This window comes from Cottoperca gobio, chromosome 22 (assembly GCF_900634415.1).
Source record: "Cottoperca gobio chromosome 22, fCotGob3.1, whole genome shotgun sequence".
NCBI lineage: Eukaryota > Metazoa > Chordata > Actinopteri > Perciformes > Bovichtidae > Cottoperca > Cottoperca gobio.
In genome coordinates, this window is record NC_041376.1 from 10165054 (window position 1) to 10186580 (window position 21527).

The 21527-nt window shown below is 43.2% G+C and overlaps 2 protein-coding genes across 5 annotated transcripts in view; one reads left to right on the forward strand and one right to left on the reverse strand.

Moving 5' to 3' along the window:
- Positions 1-1327, reverse strand: part of lrrc9 (leucine rich repeat containing 9) — a 17808-nt gene extending 16481 nt beyond the window's left edge. Inside the window, exon 1 of the mRNA XM_029460304.1 lies at positions 15-1327. Coding sequence (XP_029316164.1) covers positions 15-71 — 57 coding nt within the window. The 5' untranslated portion in view covers positions 72-1327. The remainder of the gene's footprint in view (positions 1-14) is intronic.
- On the forward strand, positions 1246-21471 carry rtn1a (reticulon 1a). Of its 4 annotated transcripts, XM_029460308.1 has the most exons (9): positions 1246-1471; positions 8896-9606; positions 10024-10686; positions 18349-18556; positions 18660-18798; positions 19011-19080; positions 19477-19523; positions 19616-19674; positions 20615-21471. In XM_029460308.1, the coding sequence occupies exons 1-9, from the start codon at positions 1246-1248 to the stop codon at positions 20655-20657; spliced, it is 2166 nt and encodes a 721-aa protein (XP_029316168.1). In that variant the 3' UTR covers positions 20658-21471. The 4 variants fall into 4 exon arrangements, with proteins under 4 accessions (XP_029316168.1, XP_029316169.1, XP_029316170.1 ...); XM_029460309.1 differs by lacking the exons at positions 1246-1471; positions 8896-9606; positions 10024-10686 and adding an exon at positions 13093-13402 and having other exon boundaries at positions 20615-20696; XM_029460310.1 differs by lacking the exons at positions 1246-1471; positions 8896-9606; positions 10024-10686 and adding an exon at positions 16445-16599 and having other exon boundaries at positions 20615-20696.
- Positions 21472-21527: the final 56 nt, after the last annotated feature.

Below are 21527 nucleotides of genomic sequence, written 5' to 3' on the forward strand. Positions count from 1 at the left end.
AATTGTATACTCACCAATTCTTTGACCACCTCCTCGTCACCTCGGTGCTTTTGTTTCTCACTCTGTATCATAACTCTTCTGCCTTTAGTCTACTGCAACTGAGATAACGTTAAGTAAAGTTTTCCGTTATAATGCATATATCCTGCCTTATTCTAATAGTCTATTTTAGAGACAACAGGAAAACGCTATGACCATTAGGCTGCTAGATAGGGTAAGTATGGTAACAAATAATGGAGGTTCGTAGGCAACCACACATTCATGCTAACTTCGCTAGCCTTTATAGTTATGCTAACGTACCAGCTAACTAACGACAGGCACTGTTAACTCACGTCAGTAGATGCCGTAAATGCCAGTATTAACATAAATTATTATGTCAAATTCAACCTTGCATGTTAGATCAAATTAACACTATTTGCCGACAACGAATTACATAATACCAGGGGGACTTCTGCGAAAAAATAAACTCTGTGGGCCATCAGCAATGTTTGGCATCAGTCTGTGTCCAGGCAGGAGCGTCTGGTTGCTAAGGAGCCATGTTGAAACTTTTGCTTGTCCTGATCATATTTTGAGCTTCCACATGAGGGCGTCACACGGCAACATAACATAACCCATTTTTACAAAATCATAAAAACACTTTTTTTCTCTTTTAGGTACACTTTTATAAAACATTGTACTTGAAATTCTAGCTATTCTTCTTACATCTTCAGTTCGTATAATTGACCTGGAAATGCCGCTATCTTTCTTAATATGCTCCCTCTGGACCATGCGTCTAATTTCACTGACTTATCTTCACATAGAGTCACTGTAGCCTGTTTCACAACACCAAGCATCATTTTGCTGTCATTCACTCCGTTAATGTCAAACACTTAACTTCATTTTACACGTCGAAAATGCCCTTTATTATATTTGACTGCCCCAAATAAAGTGCCAACCCTGAAGCCTCGCGGACACCATGACGTCACCGTTGGAGCAGTGAACTAAAACAATCAACCTCACTCCTCTCCTCTTTGCTCCCCGACCGACCGCACCGTCTCATCTGTGGCGTCTACAAACCCAAGGCAGGCTCACTCAGTTGACAAACGCCAGCCAGCTAAGAGCTGCATTGTTGTGTGATTGTCTCCGTCAGCCATTCTAGCGCAAAGGTTTACCACCGCTCATTTACAGTAACAGCCCCGGCATACGGTCGAAGAAGAAGCAGCTTTTTTAGCTAGTATATCTTCTGTCCGACAACAGAGAAAAAAAAGCATGTCTGCTCAGCCCGGTGAGGAGCTAGGCTCGGATGGGAGGTGGTTTGGAGATGACTATGAGAGGAACGGCCTGTTTGGGAACACACCGACCCGCTTCGACGATCTACGTGAAGAATTTAAGCCGAGAGGCGGCGAGGTGGCGGGCGACCTGGATCAACAATTTCATCCTTTCCACCAGGACGACGGGAAAAGGCCTCCCGTTGCTATGGAAACTGCATCTACAGGTAAAACAAACAGTTATCGCAGTTAAGTATCGATATTTAGTAATATATTGTATTTCAGTTAGCTAGGTTTCATTTGGTAAGCTTTTAACATCCCCATCACCGGTATTTAGGTGTAAATACAGCGAGAGAGACGCAGCCGAGTCCATTTGTCACAGACTGAGCGTTACGACAGACGGCCTGCCTGTCGGCTGAGTTGAAACTTCTGGGCTTGAAAACACAGCAAGATGCAAGCGAGTAACTTCCATAGGGTGATAGCAAATCAACTGTTACAACAGTAATGCCGAATGGAATAATATTAGACATCTTCAAAACTATTCAGAGCATTGTTTTCCCCACTAGTACACACAGTTCTTTGGTAGATGAGAGTCTGTAGGGAGGATTCAGATGTCATGCAGCAAGCATTAACAAAGAGCCTGTTGAACTTTAAAAGGCCTATGGACGTTCCTTGTTGTACCAGCTCTTACATGTAGGCCTATATCTATAATTAAATACCCGCAATATTTTATATGGTGGGGTAGAGGGATGATAAATAGACATCAAGCCTCCTAGCTTTCATAGCCACTGGCTGGGATGAACATGATTAAATCAATAGAGCTAGACTCAACAACATATTGTATATTGTATTGTATAGTACTGTAGTAACTAGTAGCCTGCATGGTGACAGGATTCAAACATTCCTGTCTTGGTTTTGCTGATAATATAGTTCTATTATTGGATGCATGAGGCAGTGTTTCTTGTAGGAACATCATGCAGACCTAAGTCCGTCACTCTCCTCACAGCTTGGCTAATGCTGCTATTTTTAATCCTGAAGGAACAGGGCTCACTATATGGCTCGCAAAACTAGAGCCCTGTACTTTCATTCACGAATTCACTGAAAAATTCATGAGATGATGTTTTAAAAAAAAAAAAAAGCAGCTGCCTAGGCCTTTCTCATTTGCTGGCTGCTGCTGGTCCAAAGAAAATTATTTGTAAATCCTTTAAGTACAAGAGCATTTTTGAATCCATAAATTAGAATTTAATCATTTGAGCCACAGCACTTAGCATGAAAGTGGAACCTAAACATCCAGCGCTAAAGTGTTTCAATTGAAAAAAGGCATTGCAAAATTAGACTAACTTACAAAAACCAAACAATATCCTTTTCAAGCAGACTTTATGTGAAATGATGAACTGGTTAGTCAATGTTTGGCTTTGCTTTCTAGAAAAAGAAAACAAAGCACATGCTCTACTTTCACAACAGTGTGCCAGACAAGGTCCAACTTGTGTGGGTGCACTCACACGCACACACACAGAGATTATGTTTTGATTCCTACAAATGGAAAGAATAGCTGTCTATTATTGCTGTGACTCCCGCTGAGCCGTGTCCATACCAGTGTAATAATCTACTCTGTCACTTATGTTCTCGGTGGGAACAGTGCAGATCTCATCACATCTAGCAGGGCAGACTGGACATTTTCCTCTTGACCAGACATGTTATAGTCTGTTCTGATATTTGTCAAAGACATTCACTCCCAACAACCCCCTCTGTAACAAACGTTCCTTCTCTGCTGTGCTTCTGGATAATAATATTACAAGTTTTGAAAACTTAAAAGATTTTTTTTTATACTGAGGGCAGTAAACAGTGTAATAGTATATCTTCAAGAAGTCTAGAATTGCAACTCTAGGTAATTGATCCATGCCTGTCCTAAATCTTGTTCACAACAGTAATCTACCCGCAGGACGCAGATAATGCTGATTTCAGCTGTATTAAATTACCACAGGACAGAACCTGAGCCTTAGATCACAGACAGTGCAGTAGCCTCAGAAGTTTTCCATCCTGTGAAGGTTTCAAGAGGCATTAGAAAGAAAGTTGTGGAAGATATTGCTGCATCATGACAAGGTCTAAGTGTGTTGTGAAAGTCCCACAATTTGTTTTCAGCACATGCTGTGTCTAATAGCCTCCCCTGCTGTCTGGCATAGAAGAAAACAACTAAGTGCATATTGTACACAAACAGTGACACTTTGTTTAGACATCCTTTTTCTTCTCCAACACTCTTTTTGTAACTCTTTATAGTGCTTTATTACAGTCACTTTATCACGTCCTGACAGTGCATCAGTCATGAGAAACGTTGCCCCACAATCCAGTCCCTGAAAGGTGGATTAGACTCCAGTCCTTCTCCATTTCAGCATATCATCAGTGACAAGGATGACACAGCATACGTCTGGCTGGGTCTTTTCCATATCTGTCAGATAGAGAAAGCACTTAGTGGACTCCGCTGGACTGCATAAGCCAGCGCCGTGCATTTGTGCCTTTAGCTCCTTTTCCCAGGGGGGTTGAGCAGTGCTAGGTTTTTTCAGACTAGATAATAAAGATGCAAGATAATACTGTGGTGGAGGAGGAGGAAGGGGGCAGCCTAATGGCAAGAGAGGCAAGGCTGTGATAAATGACCTGACTGTCAGGGAAAAAGAGGAAGTACAAAGAACTGTCTTTAATAAAGATATCTTTTATCCCTTATCTGGCTGACAAAAGCACTTGGACGTCAGTAGTCAGCTGAGCAGCTCCCAGGTATGAGTCAGTGTCTGCATGTTTGCTATCGTGGTTCAAATGTGTTGTTCAGCACCTTACATAATTAAATAAGGCTTAAAGGTTGTACAATATACTAGCGTGTCTGCTTTCCAGAATGATTTAGAGTGCTCATCTCATGTGTTACCTGCCTGGTCTCCAATCTCGTTTATCTTCATCTGTCTCCAGGACCAATTAGCTAATGCTGAGTTATAAAATGAAAGATAAAGGCATGACAGACCCTGCCGGAACAACTCCACTGCAGGGGACAATAACAAAGCATTACTGCTATCATTATATTAATAAATCATACATTCTCATGTCTTTTGATCCCTTGTGTTTACCCTGAAAACAATTAAAAGCCAGTATGTGAAATATGATGCTAGGTTTACGATCTTACAGCCTCAGTCCAGCTCTCCAGCCTGTGGGCACAGAGTAATCCCTGAGCAGAGTATTGCAAAACTGCTCATGGGATTAGAGCTACTGTCAGCACAGATGCTTTTAAACAGTGTAGTTCATCTGATTTTTTTGTGTTGGTTAATGTAGCCTACATATGCCTGTGTTCCTGCCAGTGTCCGTACTCTTTAATGCCAAATTCTGGCCGCTCAATGAAAGTAAAATGCCAATCATGTCACACTGAATTGACAGCTTTGACCCAGAGTAGACAGCGTGCAGACACTCAGTCTGGATCCTCTCCATTCATCCATAAAGCTCTATCCAAGCAAGGAAAATACGATCAATACAGTGGAAGACAGGTACTGTACGTACCATGGCTTCAAAATCTGAATGGGGACAGATTAGCTTTTATATAAACTGCCTCTACATTGATTTATCTTTGACAAAGACTGCTGGAACAACAACATTTGTCCTGTGTGGCCTTAAAGTGATTTTTTAGGAACTGATGTTTCTTACAGTAATTGTGGGACCTTATTGTCTTGGATCAATGCAGCTCAGGGCAGTTGAATCCCTCAGCACAGCTGTTCTCCTATCGAACCGTGCTGGTAGTTTTGTTATACCTCAGCTCTTACTATAGACTTTTTTATGCTCTCTGTTATCTTCTTCTTTAAAGTGGGATAGTTAGTGGCTAGTCTTCATGTATGTGTTCAGCCAAGGATATTGTAATCAATACATTATGAACATGAACGTCATAAACAAAGCTTTTAAAGCCAGAGACCAATAACAGTCAGAGTGGTGCTTCAGTCAAACTCTGACAAATAAGTATATAGGAATCTAATATTATACCACTCTTACAGAACATTATATGTACGACTAAGTACTTTCAAATAATATATTTATGTGAACATATCTGAAATGATTGTACACCAAACCCCTGGTAGCTCAACTGGTAGAGCACGCACCCCCATGTATCCAGGCTGAATCTTGATCACAGCGGCCTGTGTTCCATTCCATTCTGGGCCCTTTGCGGCATCCTGTCTCTCTCCAGGCTGTCACTATCAAATAAAGCAGAAATGTGTACACCAAAACCAAACAGGAGAAAGAAAATATGTGCTAATGTATGTATATATTTATATATAAGTATATTAATAGTCTATGTGCATCATCCATGTTTAGAAAAGCAATTTCTGTTTTTACCTTTCTAAACAAAGTACATAATCAGTTCATAATAAACCTGACAATTTATACCTAAAATAATAAAGCTGCAGCATATGATTTAACGTCAAACGCACAGATGGCTTTGAAAGAGGAGCACAGTCAGTGTGTTGATGGATTGCTTTTCTACAAGGTCATGGAGAGAAAGAGAACTCCTGAAAGATAACACCACAGTCGAGAGGGTCACGGACAGAGTGACTGAATCGTTACAGTGCACTATATTAACAGATGTTTAAAAGTAAAGCGGAGCTACTGATGAGATAAAGGATGGTGTGTGCTTGGACAACAAAGACTAACAGAGATAGTTTATTTAAAAGTCAGCAGCATCTCTCTCAATGGAAATAATCCTTAGGGCTTTAATGTGTTATCTTGACTTTTCTTTTTAGATTCAGATTCAGAATACATTATATATGCTGGGGGGGAAATAAGATTTTGTCCCAATTATTTTTAAGTAAGAGCTTTTAATGTAAGCACTTACTATATTGGCTGATCTGTTGTGTATTTTAAATGAATGTGTCCAATAAATCAAATTCACAATTCATAATAAATAAATAAATCTTCAGTCTTTGCACTGGACTCCTGGCTGCAAGAAGTGAGACATCGTTCTCTGGACGATTAATCCTTTAGTCAATCGACTGAAGAAAAATTGCCAACTATTTTGATAATCGATGAATTGCTTCAGTTATTTTTCAAGCAGAAATAGGGAAACGATTCCAATACTCTCCGACTCTGACTTCAAACAAGACATTTGGAGACATGTTTGGATTTGTAAAGTTGTGATTGCCATTTTCTAACTTTCCATTGACTAAACAATGAATTAAAAAAAATATATCTGCAAATGAATCGATAATGAAAATAATCGGTGGTTGCTGCCCTATCGAGACTGGCCAACACAGCTGTAAAATCCTTTCCCTTGGTTTATTCATCTTATTCCACATTGTTTAACGGCTGTGGATCAGTAAGTGTCTTCAAGGGAGTAAACCCTGCTGCACACTGAGTCCCACATGCAGCTCAGTAAGCCCTTAATTTAAAAGTGGTAATATATTCATTTTGCAACCCCGGCTCTTTTGATATCGCCTGTGCTCACATGTTTTTGTCTGTAGTCTGATAATTAGGAGCCCATGCCTTGGCGTAGCGCAGATTGTCAGGCTGCATTAGTTTCGGGGCTGCACAGAGGACAACAAAAGGACTGCCCCCTTCACAGCACATCCACGAGGACTCATTTATTCAACTGCACCATCCTTTCAGTGACATGATTATATTGTGTGGCTACAGTGTGAGCTGAGAATTCCTCTGTTGTCACGTCCAATCCCATCCGAGCACAGCAGAGCATTTGGTTTCAGCCTTGTGGGTATTTTTCAGTGTCTGGGTGCTACGCCATATCAGCAGATTCAAAATGCCCTCAATCTCAACACACCAACTTTGTCAAGTAGCTGCCCAGAGCGGCTGCCCTCAAGCGACAGCCTCTTTATGTTACAGATGCCTTATGCAACTGCTGGTGAGTTTATCCGTTGGTATGAAGAATAGGTTGATAGAGAGAGGGGGTGTGTGGCTACTGGCCGTTCCTCGCTGCGGAGATCACCTCTCTTCACAGTTTGTAGTGGCCCTGAGTGCTTCCCACATCAGTAGGTATTTGTACAGGGAATCAGTGACAGTGAGTGTAAGATTATGATGGTGTTGCCAGGGGGATGGCTGATGGGACCTATACGATGATAGTACACTAAGAGGATTAACGTTGGTTCGCTTTAGCGGTACATCAAGGGCATTCATGTCCCTGAACTGAACTTGGCTTAGCAGCTGGGGCAATCCATGTTGCAAACAGCTGGGATGTTAACCTACAAGACATTTTAGTCTATTAGATTCAAAATAATATGAAGCTCAAGAGCCTTCTTTGCTTTTCTTCCATGTCACGTCAGCCCTCCCCCCGTGTTCAAGCATGGGCGTGTAGTGTTTATGCCATTGTAAGTATGATGTATTGTTAATGACTGAGGGAGCAGCAGTAGGAAGGACAGCAGAAGGGAAGTGTGGTGGGAATTTTTAGAGGAAGCGAAAGGAGGGACGGACGTCCTGACCTGTTGGGTCTTCTGTCAGTCAGCCTGCATCCTCCAGAGCTAACCCTAAGGCTGCTATTTTAAATCTTCCCCCCTCATCCAGCCCAGCAGCTGGACCCAGCCTATTTATAGCACCACCGCTGCCCTGGGAGAAGCAGGGCTAGAGAGCAGGAGGAGCTCTGTATGTGGATGTATAAACTCTGACTTGTACACAGCACAACAAAAATTTTAGCATCACATGTGTGTTGGTGTACTTTATAGTGTGTGTTTATGCTTGTGTATGAAAATGAGTTGGTGGGGTTGTATGACTTATAGACATAAAGTCAAAAAATCTGATTACTTGAAGCCGACTTATAGGACATAACATCCCTATAAAGTCCGCCTCTTCCTGTTTTGCAGGTCATATGTATTATAAGCATCCGTAACGCTTCCCTGCAGCACTGTAACAAATTATTCAGTGAGATGTTGAGCAATATTTTACAGCAGAGCACACAAATTGACAGCTAACAACTGCCGATTTTTCATTTTTAATTCTAGTTGAAAACATAATTTGCACTACAGTTGTATCACTGTAATTAGTATCATTAAACTGTGTGTGTGTGTGTGTGTGTGTGTGTGTGTGTGTGTGTGTGTGTGTGTGTGTGTGTGTGTGTGTGTGTGTGTGTGTGTGTGTGTGTGTTGACTACTGTAGTGAGCGTGTTGTGTTTGAAATATTTATTTTATACATTCATCGTATAAGAGTTTTGTCAAACTAGTGTAGCCTAGCTTAAGCCATTTACATTTTGAAGAGGGTAGCTTGCACATGCAATATATTGTTCATATCTTATGTGTGTGTTTGTTTTTGTGACACTAAATTGTCTATGGAGATGCAGGTTAGTGATTACAGAGCAGAGATGTGACTACAGAAAGCCCTTTGCCTGAATGATTTAGAACAGACTCTGGCTGTGTCACTGTGTTTTTTTTGGGGTCTGAACAATCCCCCTTTATCCCACACTGGGTACAAGAACCCTCTGTTACTGCTGCCTCACTGATCTTCACAGCCGAGCACCCAGTCTGACTGTGCTGCCCTCACAGCCCCTCTCCCTGGCAGCGGCGCCAGCTGAAGCATAGCCTTGTTTAACTGGATGATTTGATTTCATCGTGTGACACAGACTGCTGTTCGTCCTTATCTGTTACCTGTGCGTAACCTCACTGATCTACTCTTTTCCTGTCAATCTCTGCAGATGACCCCATGTCTGGCCTGTTTAGGAAGCCTATGAATGATGATGGTGATGTCTACACTTCTTTGACGTCAAATCAGAGCTTCACATCAGGTCGAGAAGCCTCCTACTTGTCAGACGACCTGAAATCGTCCAAGCCCTCCTCTGGCTCCTCTGCCCTGGATCAATTCTCCAGCGACAACTATAGCTTCAGCTCCAACCAGATGACTTCCAGCCTGGCTGATGACATGCCTAAGTCTATGTTTGGCTCAGATAAGACAGAATCCTACAACTACATGGACATCACCCATGGGGATGAGCGGCGTGACCAGCACAGTGTGGTGGACACGGCCTCAACTGGTCGTGACTCATTGGTCAGCTACATGGATAAAAACCTTGGAAGAGATGATGACGAGGAGGAAGAGGAGAACCTAGGTTCAGCACTGGGCTCCCACTCTTTCCCCTACGTTGAGGAGCCATCTGATGAAGAGTTGTCAGACTACCGCTCCTACCGAAACCTGGGTGGAACCCCGCAGACGGCCAGCCCAGTGAAGATCACCTTGACCGAGTCCCAGCCGCCGACTGCCAAGACTGAGCCGCAGCAACAACCCCCGCCAGTCAGCATGTCTGAGCGTGAAAACGTCCTCAGTGTGGGCTTACAGGGGGTTCCCACTGTGACGCTATCAGAGCCAGAGGATGACAGCCCTGCTTCTACTCCCAATGCTTCGCCAACACGTAGGCACAGCACACACACAAACATCTGGTCAGATATAGAAATTGGTGATAAAATAAAATATCCCATCATGGTATATGTCATTTCATGTTGCGATATCAGTATATATTATCGTATAGTACGATTTTATGAAACGGGTCATGGATAAAAATGTAAAAAACCTGACGATACATAACAATAACTACCAAAAGTGTGTTAACATTAGCTAATATTAGCCACCATAAGCTAACCACGTAAGGTTGTAACAGAAACATTTAATTGAGCAAGTAAACATTTGATTCGTAAGAGGAAGATTATTATTTCTTCTTTCCAAAGTTACATAAACTATATTTCACTTAGATGTGTAGAAACTGCACTGTATGTCAATGTGTAATGTGAATGAAGACCTGAATGTGCTCACTGCATTTCTTTGTGAACAGAAAAAGATTTCCCTCCCCATGACATGACTGCTTCCAAAAGCAGTCCAAGCACAAAGGCCAGCAGCAGGGAGCACGATGGCAGCAGCGCGGAGTCTGGAGACTCAGAGATTGAGTTGGTGTCTGAGGAGCCTCCAAAGGCCGCTAGCAACCCATTTGCCCAGCCGCCTAAAAGCAAGGGCACTTTCAGCCAGCCTAACAACCCCTTTGACAATCCCCCTGTCACCAAGGGTGGTTTCGGCCTAGCAGGCAACCACGCTCCACCCACAGCCTACAGCATTCTGAGGGAGGAGAGAGAGGCAGAGCTTGACAGTGATCTCTTCATTGAGTCTGCGTCTGAAGAGAGCCCGAAGAGAGAGCAGGGCTTCAGTGGCCCCAAACAGGGAGTCAGCCCTCCCTCTCCCTTGGTTCCCAGCGCTGTCGCGCCCCGCATTCCGGCTGAGGCGGTGCCGGCCGAGCCTCTGATCACAGAAAAAGTCAAGACCCCAGTGAAAACAGAGGAGGATCGCCCCAGCAAGCCCAAGCCACCCACTGCTGCCGTGCCCCCGGAGGTGCGATCGGAGAGGCCCCACCAGGACGACATGCACAAGCACACCAATGAGGGCAAAGGAGACCTGGGAAAGCCTGCTGCTTCAATCTCCCTGCAGGGCTTTGATAAACAAAAAGGTAAATCGTAATAATCTTGATTTTCTCTCTTGCCCAGAATGTGGTGTTTTCTAAAGGATACACTTTTCACCTCTGCACAAAAATGTTAGAATACACATCGTTACTGCCTCTCTGTGAAAGTCAATGGATTTTACAAAACATGTCCGTAATCTTTTCATTGTTGCAATGGTTTGACCTTGGCTTTAAAGCTGCTATCTCGACTATTGGCTTTCCAGAAATAGTGCCGTGGAACAGATAGCGTTGCATATGCTGCTGTGTCTTCGTGGCTAAATGAAACAGCTATCACATGGCATGTATCTTTAAAACCTTCCCCATCATATCAAGGGATAAAAACTGTTTGAAATGTATTGACAGCATATCTCTAATCAAATCACGAACGCAGTACTTGTGTTTGTTTACCTCCTGGCAGCTGCCTGCATGGTGTGCGCTGACGTTGTTTTGTTGACAAGGCTGGGAAAGTAAACAGGATTGCTCAGAGAGATGGGATGCTCCACTGAGTGTGTCTCTGTGTTGGGGTGGGTGGGAACTAAGTGTTGTACTTTCCTGAGGTCTACTTCCCCCTGGTGGTACATTTGAGGGAGGAAAAAAAGCAGAGTGGGGATGCATTGATTAGCATTTATGACAATGAATAATGACTTTAGATCAACAGCCGCACTGTAACCTGTAAACATTTCTCTCTGCCTTCAGAGGAAACTAAAAGCAGAGGTGATGGAATTGCATATGTTGTAAAAAACTAAATCTTTCTGCATCTTGACTCCTTACATATTGGTCCTTTGAAATCAAGGAAGAGGGTAGGTTAGCTATTGTGCTGAGATCACTTCTTGCAAACTAGAACGCAGACGTCAACATCATTTGTGAGTAGATAAGTCAGACATGCCAGTCAGCAGGAGTTAAAGCTGTGCACATTTGGGTTTGACATCTTTTGACTTGTAGTGGCTGTTCTTTTTGTCCTCGTGAACAGTGGGTTTACATAATCCTATGATGTCAAAACTGGGGCACACTCCGACTGGCTGCAGGGGCTTCTCTTGAATTTCACATCGTTAGCGAGCTGAAAAAATCTTAATGAATGTTGTTTGGCTTTGTTCTTTTACTGAAACTCACAGCTACTGATGCACTCCTGGTCCAGCAGAATGTGACAATTGAGTCCCAAATTAAAATGTATAATATTAGGAGGTGGCGTGATTAAACAGTAAATAAAAGAGGCTGGCCTTGTTTTGTTTACTCGGACTGTAAGAAGCTTCTGGAAATGCTAAAAAGCAGGTCACGTGTATTTTGTCTCCGCCACTAGAGGGCGCAGTGCACCTTTGTCATGGCTGCTATGTTGAAGACCGGCAGATATTGTTTTCATCAGTCGGTGCACTTCCACGCCAGTTGCTATAGCAACAGTGATGGGGGAGCGTGTTCAGTCTGGTTCATGGAAATCTGCTTTTTTGGTTGGCATTGAAGTCTGTCAAGGCTGCAGTGAGCAGAAGGTGTGAGGTGTGGCTGTCTGCGGGTGGGGGGGGGGGGGGGGGGGGGGATTGAAAAAAGACTTAAACTATAAAGAATTTGTTCTGCTCAGTGCTGACACAGCATCCTACATTGCTTTTTCCGTCCCAGGTCTCTTTACAGGTCAATTTGCATTACAAAGGAGGAAATCATAAATCACAAACACATTCTGAGTGTACTAAACATGGAGCATTGTGTTGTAACACACAGTGTCTCTCGTTATGAATTATTAAAGTACAAGCACTTTGTCTCTTCAATTATCAGTGAGTCATAGTGGAAACAGCTATTTCTATTTCGATCTCTGGCTACAACCTTAAACAGTATAATGTGCAATTAAAGAACAACAGACCTGGATGTTTGCCATATCTTTCCTTAGCAACATGGCCACAAGTCCGGCTATTTTCAACCTTCAGAAAATATTGTTGTTGCACCCGTGCGTCTGGAATGGAACATGACATCGGACTATTAAAATTAATATTGTTCTATTTTTAGGTTGCACAGAATGTGATAACATGCCACATTTCTCGCCTATATTATTAATTGCAACAATAATAAATATGGCTCTGTTCCACTTAAAAAAATCTAACTAGCTACTAGGGAAGCCAGAGCGGCATGCTTGAAAGTATATGACAAGCGCATGTGGGATTACCCTCGCACTGCTTGTACCCCCACTATCATCAGTCTATCCTCTGATAGGGCTTTTATTGTGAAAGCTAGTTTACCTTCCCTTTATAGAAAAAGAGCTTAGTCTCTGACAATCGCCAACCGCCCCCTCTCACCCCCCCGAGGCTCTTAATCATTGCATGGATGGTTTGCTGCAGCAGCAACTGTGGTGTGGTGTTTACAATTTGACCCCCCTCCCCCAGCACACACACACACACACACACATACGCACTTTCCTCGCTCCTTCTTTTCTAGCCAGCACTGCTCCACAGCATCAGTCTGTGAGCTCCCCGAGCCGGCAGCACCTTGGAAACCTTTCCTCCCTCCCTCCCTTCCTCCCTCTCTGTAATCTCAGCCTATCTCCAGCATCCTTTTTATCGACCATTCATGTCTTTCTGGGATGTGTGAGTGAGTCGGTGCTACTGAAGAGGGAGACAAAGAAGAAAGCGGAGACCATAAAGAGAGAGAGAGAAAAAGAGAACAGGGACATAACTGATCACCAGCATGCAGGCCACTGCAGACGTTACCAAGAAGGAAGGCTCCTGGACCGACTGGAAGGGCCAGGGTACTGATGTGTTTACTGTCATTTACCCATCAGTCTGTGTTTTGTGGCTGTGAGAGATCTCTGCATGTAGGTTAAATATTCATGACACTGTAGGTGTGTATTCTTGAATGTGTGTGTGCTCTGCATGTCATCTGACTGTATTTTTTGGGGAAATCAAGCAGCAGTCTTGACCTGCGCCTCCTTTCACGCGGACACGCCCTGATGACAGATTATTTTTGCTGCATGTGTGAGCGTCCGATAAAATAATGAAATTAAAAAAGGGGGCGAGAGACGCTGGTGGGTGTTTTGGAAAATAAGTGTATACACACCAGTGAGCTGGGAGCCTTCTGTTCTGGGTGCATGTTAATATGGATGTCACTGTTGTGTTGTGGACTTAGGCGTGTCATTGTCATCGCCCTCCCTATTTTGCAACCGTGCAGGGGAGCTGGTTTTATATGGCGTATGCTCTGTTTTTGTGTAATGAGGCAGTCGGAGCATCCGGACGGCATTGACAGACTATCTCCATGGTAACCAGGGCACACCCATCCTGATTACATCAGCCCTATCTCCTCAGCTGCCGTGGCACCTTGCAGAGACTGGGCCGGAGGAGAGCATCCTCCGTCTGTCTGTTTCCCTAGCATGGAGGGCTCGTAGAAGGGGCCAAGAGAGAAAATGGCGTCCCTTCCTCCACACTGATTGGGATTTATTATCTGCCATCTTTTTAAGGTTTAGCTCAGCAGTGTAAATGTAATACATTGGGCCGCTTATTGTCTCAACACAGAGAGTCACTGATTGTGTATGTGTCGCTTTGTAAAAAATAACATTGCTGACAAACAGCCATTTGTCTGGTTAAGATGAACATGATAACCTTCTGATGGGATCTGCCCACAACTTTAGGAGCGCATCAAATTCAGCTGATACAGTTAATCACAGCAAAGGATGAAATTGATCAGATTCAGTCGCTTGAAGCTGATGGCATTTTTATGTTTAGTCATTCTCATGCACAGTACTTGACTCACTGCCAGCAAGCTACGTGAGCAGCTTCTTTCCTCAGGCTGTGAGAACTCGTCCTCCACACTCCACAAAGATTTAGTTTGCCTTTATTCCTATGTAGCAAAATGGGACTACACTATAACTGCATTTCCTTGCACAACCCTGTGTCTTTTTATCCATAAAACTATCAAAGATTCAGACATATCCAACATTGAGTCATGCATGATTTATTCAAACAGGACTCAAGGAGACACACAACAGGCAAGTTTTCTAATGCAAAACGTATCCTCTCTGTGTACACTTGATTAATGTCTCCTAATCGAGTGGCTACCTTTATCAATCAAGTTAAACTATGTTCTTAAATATATGGCATAATGTGTCACAAGATATGTTTTTCTTAACAAATATGGCAGCTACAGAAGCACTTAGTTACTTTCTCTAAGTGCATATTAAGTGGCGTCTACAACGTTGTGCATTTAGGAAGACTCAAATGAAATGAGCTGGTTGTTTGAAACCATTATTTGATTGTTATGTGGCAGAGGTTTGTCTTTGACAGTCAAACTTTGGGATAGTTCAGAAAGAAAGGAACACAACCTACTCACCGCTAGTGATACTGATGCATAGATCTATTCAAATAACTTCAATTATATAGAGAGATCTGAGAGAACAGTCAAACTTTAGAAATACACTAAAGGTGGTTGGTTGGTGAAAATGTTTTGGTTAACTGGCCCCATTTGTTCATTTCTGTTGGACATGCTGGGCGATTGCTGAGATATCTCCGTTTACACTAGCTCTAGCAAATGTCCAGGCATCAAGTGAGCGGCTCACACCATCTTATATATAAAAAATAAACTATCACTTGAAAAAAAATGTAAACTTATCATCCGTTCATGTTCCAAGTCTGAGACGTCCTGAATCTGGGCTGTTGGCTGCAGAAGTCCCTTTGCATGTTTGCTCACTCTAGCTGATGGCTGTTTGAGGCCACAAGGATGTCTTTAGTGATTTAATGAGGTCAGTCTAAACTAGTTTCACTACAGAAAGGGGGAGGGGGATTCATATTATTGTCACTCGTGTTAATCGTTTGCTCTGGTTTCTGCTCGGTGTACTTCTATGTGTTTAATATCAGAGGAAAGAGTCGTCTCAACAAACAGCGCTCGTCATTCATCCTTCCTCTCTACTCTGTGTCTTGTATTAAACTGTCACCCATGCACTTCAGTTTTTGCTACTGTCAAAAACGTACTGGATTTTCTACATTTCGTGCATTATGTAAATGTAAACACTTGAATTGTCCTCCAAACTATCTAACGTAAGCAAGCTGTACTACACAAATGAGCATTTTTATTCATTTAATTGGTTACATATCAGACTCCAATATCTGAGCTTGTAATGTGACTATCAGTTAACAATCTTTAAGCCCTTTATACACAGCGCCTTTCTCATTTTTCTCGACAACTAACTGGCTTCGCGTTAAACCTGTCATTGTCCTTTTGTGCTGCAATAAAGGGAGAGGCTGTCTTCATGTGTTGGGGTGTAGACACATGATGTGCCGCTGATTCCCCAGATTCAGAGCAAATGAATCTCTCTGTTCCCAAAGGAAGGCTCATTCCCCTCCCTCCCTATCTCTACCCTGTCCCTAACACTTTCGGCCCCTCCCTTCCTCCCTCTCATCATCTCTCTCTGAGTGGTGGAGAGAAAATGGAGCACGGTAACTATGGTAACTGCATCAGGCAGGTGCTCAGCAGATCCTCGCCACTGAAGCATTTTAATGTAGGAGTAGAATCTGCAATCTGTTCTGGTTATTAGCGTGCAATGTTACGGTAGTTGTCTCATCTTTAGCTACCAAAGGCTTATGATGCAAATAAAAAAGACCCTGGTTTCATTTTCCATTTTGATTCACTGTCTTTTATTTTAGTCGCTGCTTGGTCGTCTTTGTCAGCGGGGCTGCGCTTAAAAGCCTGAGCATAAAAGAGCTCACAGAGAGAGAGAGACAGTGTTTGCATGTGTGTGTGTGTGTGCTGGATTGCAATGTGATTCTTTGGCAACCGCACCCCATAGACGCCACCCCCACCCCCCTTCCTCAGTCCCCTTGCGCAGGCGGATGCTGATTTGCTGGTGTGGCTGTGGCCCCTCCTCTCCTGTGCAGGGGGGACTCCCCCTTCAGTGCTCTCCTTTTGTCCGTGGATAAAGCAGCTGCCTCTTTCCCTGTTCAACCATGGGAGCCGCAGGTCAGTACACGCTTCTACTGCACTAGCTAAAGCTTTTTCAGTCTGGGTGCAGTCTGTGCAGCACATCACAAGGCACAGTCGCCGGTCAACACCTGTGTCTGTAGCAGAGCTGTCTGTTGTTGATGTGTCTGTGTGTTGTTACAGCTGCTGTGTGTGCTACCTGTGCCTGTCTTTGTGTGTGTGTGTGTGTGTGTGTGTGTGTGTGTGTGTGTGTGTGTGTGTGTGTGCATCACATGAACAGTTAGTGAGTGGTAGCAGCAACAATGGATTTTGTGGGGAGTGGTTGCATGTATAGTACATGTTTCTGAATGAGTTGTGTCTTTGATTTGATAGTAAGGGTGAGGGGGTTTGGGGGGCGGGGCAGGTAGGTACTGTATGTCACTATTGGTTACTAAAGAAAATAAAGATTATATGCGTTATTTTACAGTATAGGAAGTATGTGGGTGGCAGAGATTCACTTAGTCACAATGTCTGTTCTTCTGCCATCCAGCTTTTAGCCTTTTTGGCATCCACAGATGCCTTTTAGTGGAGAATAAAGATGGCCGTCATCACTATGCTGCTCACAGCTCCACGGCTAAAATTAGAGCAGGCAGGCAGGCGGACAGCTCAGAGAGGAAGAGTAAGAGACCCGAGAGACCTGAGCCGCGATTCTCTCTTGTTCACAGGCACAAAGGTTTACATTAACATATCGGTTCTGCTTGCCTCCCTTCGTGACACGAAGGATATACAGGTGTCAGTACCGACAGATGAATGGTAAAACCCTGGTAGTGCTGTTAGACGTGCAGCTGGTTCCACAGAGGTGAAACATGCAGCAGACAGTTCTCATGGAAACAGGCCTGTATTTCCAGCCGACACAGACGACTGCCAGAGGAGGACCGTGTCGGCTGTAATGGTACACTGAGCTAATCCTCAGTTATCACTCCTCTCTCTCTCATCTCTGCTAGTGGCTTTGAATTACAGGCTCCACCACCCAAAGAAGTGAGAAAATGGAAATGTTAGAATAAAAAGGAAAATGGTGCAAGATGCATGAGTGCCTGCAGCAGACATATTGTGTGATTCCACTCTTTGTTCCTGTACGAGTGACACGGTAGTGTTTCACTGCATTAATGAGACTCTGCATTGAATCTTTGTCATCCTTCAACACTGACCACAGAGCCGCAGGTCACATTGAACTGTTATCTGTGAACTGCTGATAGTGCTTCTATTTCTGCGACTGCCTTCACAGAGCTATAGGTCAATCATTTATTCTGCAGGTGTACCGTTGGTGTAATACAGTTCCCTCTGCCTCTTTGCATGTATGTTTGTATACGTATGAGACCAGACCAGATGCCACTGACCATAAGTACACGTCAGATATAAATATGAAGTCTCTCTGCTCCAGAGTGTTGCAACTCAGACACTCGACAAGTGAGAGTCAGCTATTATCTTCATCAAAGGTCGCTCTATATATAGGAGTAAAGGAACTGAACTGACAAATCATCACTCATCGCCACCTTCACAGATCACTCTAAAGACTGAAAGGCTAGTTTAAGAAGCTGGGTTAACACAGGATCACGTGACAGCCGAGGATCTCTAAGGACGTTGGGTTGTGAACAGCTTCCAGATATTTGACCCAAATGTGTGGTGCGTAGCGCGCAGAATCCACTTTGAAACAGATACGTCCGTGGAAGCCCAGGCGTACTTGTCAGAGTGAGAGGATAGGTCATGCCGGGTCCTAACCCTGTCTGTCCTTCTGTCCTTCCCTTCCAGCGATTGACCTACTCTACTGGAGGAATGTGAAGCAGTCAGGGGCCGTGTTCAGCAGCGTGCTTCTGCTCCTCTTCTCCCTGACCCAGTTCAGCGTGGTCAGCGTCGGAGCCTACTTGGCCCTGGCAGCCCTCTCTGCCTCCATCAGCTTCAGGATCTACAAGTCTGTGCTGCAGGCTGTGCAGAAGACCGATGAGGGACATCCTTTCAAGTGAGTAAAGTAGGAGATTGTTCAATTCTGGATTTCATGAAAAGGTCTATAGCATTTCCTAATTGAAAGGTCTTGTCCATGTTTCCGACCCTTTTGTTCCCAGGGCCTACCTGGAGATTGAAATCGCTCTATCCCAGGACCAGATTAGTAAATATGCCGACAAAATCCTGCTGTACTCCAACACCTGTATGAAGGAGCTCCGCAGGCTGTTCCTCGTACAAGACCTGGTCGACTCCTTGAAGGTTTGCCTTTTAGCATTGCTCGCAAGGGGTTACAATATCTGTCAGTTACTTGAAACTGCTCCACCTTGAGGTGCAATGATCAGCTCCGCTTCTCTGGGCCACTAGAAGGGCTTTTTGACTCGTGTCATAAAACTAAAAAACGCAGACACCAAAATCTGGAAGTATATACTGTCAGGCTTGCACAAAGATTAAAACATGTCATGTCATTTCAGTTTGCTGTTTTGATGTGGCTGCTGACCTACGTGGGCGCTCTCTTCAACGGCCTGACACTGCTCATCCTAGGTGAGGTCATTCCCGACTCACTACGTGTCTCACTCGACAAACTTCCAAACACTGCTGTTGACACACACAGACACACACACACACACACACACACACATTGCCTTTTGTGTGTCAGAAGTTTAGTAATCTTCAGAGGACCTGACAAAGCTATATTATATTATAACATGTGTCATTAATGAGACGTACAGCACGTCCTTATCACTACGCCAGAACCAAATTATTTTATTAGACGTGTTTACTTCACTTCTCAATGAGTACGTTATCTGTTTACTTTTCCAGTGCACCTTAGATAAGTGTGCTGGAGGCCGTGCTGACACAAGTCTGTTACTGTTTAAACATATTCCCACTGTAGGTCAGCATACTTTAACATTACTCTCTCAATGCCTCTCAATACAGCTGTGGTCTCCATGTTCACCATGCCTGTGGTCTATGAGAAACATCAGGTAGGAATTTCAGCTTCAAGAAAAATAAAGTCAACCCTGGTTTACAAAATGTTGTCTGGTAATTAAACCCATCACTTTCCTTTTGTCTTCAGGCACAGATCGACCAGTATGTGGGACTAATACGGACCCAGGTCAACTCTGTGGTGGGGAAGTGAGTGTTTGCCATTCAGACTTTTTCTTCAACGTTTACTTACGATATACCAATAAATGTCTGAGTACCAAGCCACACAAGAGGAAATTAAGCAGCGCACACTATTCACAAATACAGTGAGACAAACGATTACAAGAGCAGAACTCGCCGTACCTTGATTAGAGCCACTGACCGCCTTATGCAAGGCACTTAACCCCTCCTCCCCTGCTCAGTGTCCAGCAGATAGGACTGCAGGTGTACTGGGCAGTTTCCAGCTATTGCAGAAAAGAAATTGTGTGCTCAGCAAACCTTCCAATTTGCAAGCTTCATACTAGGGCTGCACAATCTATCGTTTTTTTTATTGCGCGATCAACACGTCGCGAAAGAGTAGCAAACTGCACTTAATGTAACTATCACTTTTTTATTGGGGCATTTTGTGTTAAATTCAAGAAGAATGTTGGAAATAATCTCCATTAGTTTTTTTATTCAGCAAGCTATTTGTTATACTGAAACAGCAGAACCCTTTAATATCTGTTTATTTATCATAGGTAATATCGTTATCGCGATATTCAACGTTATCGCAATATTTTTCTCATATTGCGCAGCCCTACTTCATTCACTTGATGAATTAAGTTTTTCAACTATCAAGTCTGTTTAAGATAAATTAAAAAAAGGCTACAGATGTGAACATGATGTCTTTTTTCATAAATTCTGTTAACCCAGAACAACAAGTTGAAGATACCAAAATCTCTGCCTGCAGTTTTCTTTTTTTGGACTGACCACTATCAATTTGCTAATTTTAGTAAAACTTCTCAGCCAGTTCTATGAACTGCCATAAAAAGAGTGAGTACAAAATCGGCAGGCGGTTTAATAATAAAGTAATAAGTAGAATAAGCACAACTTAATCTAGAATAAATATCTTGTTGGACACGTGGTATTAAAACCAGTTTTCTCTGTACAGGATCCAAGCGAAGATCCCCGGGGCCAAGAGGAAGGAGGAGTAGATCCGTCTGTCTGTCTCACCGCGAAGCTGACAGTCCAGTCCAGCTCAGTCAGGCAGCTCGGTCACTGTTGAAGAGCCTGGTCGTCATCTGTGGGGCATAGTGCTGTCATCTTGGTGTTCTCTAAAAGCATCCACTGGAGAAACCTTCACCCTGTCTATAGCAGTCTAAACACTAACACAGTCACACGTACATAATCCTGTTTCTAGGTAGACAAGTACACAACTCGAAAACAAAAAAACAAACTTGACTTTTTTTGTGTTGCTTATTATTAAAGTGCATGAAGTCGAGCCTTGGGTAAATAATATTTGATATCTTTTGTGCAGCTTTTAAAATCGCGCTACATTTTTGCTTTGCAGTGCTTACCACAAACTATGGTTTGGCACAAAAAAAGCTAAATGCCCACAGACGTGCTCTGCTGCCAATGTTAAATACTGCTTCATGTTTCGGAGTTAGCAGACAGGGCTTCTCTCAGTATATGTCCATATATATAAATAGCAAAATGATTTCCTTTTGGTGTTTCTAAGCACAACATAATTTAACAATATGCGTCTTAGATGTGGTAATTGTAGGGTTTTTGCTTTTGTATAACCATAAGGAACAATTCACATGCTCATGTTTATGGTACTGTTGTACAACTACTATGAAGACAAGGAGTATCTGGTGATATTTAGCTTGTTTGAATAACTGTCCAACTTTGTACTATGTTCGACTATACTCTGTAGTTCTTTAGACCCTGGACTCTTTAACTATTTGCACTTACACTATGTATTTAATTATAAGAATAAGAAAAATAAATGTACCTTGATGTATAACATCTCCTCCACTTTACTGATGAGTTCACATTCATAAGACTTCAAGTGAGTGAAGATG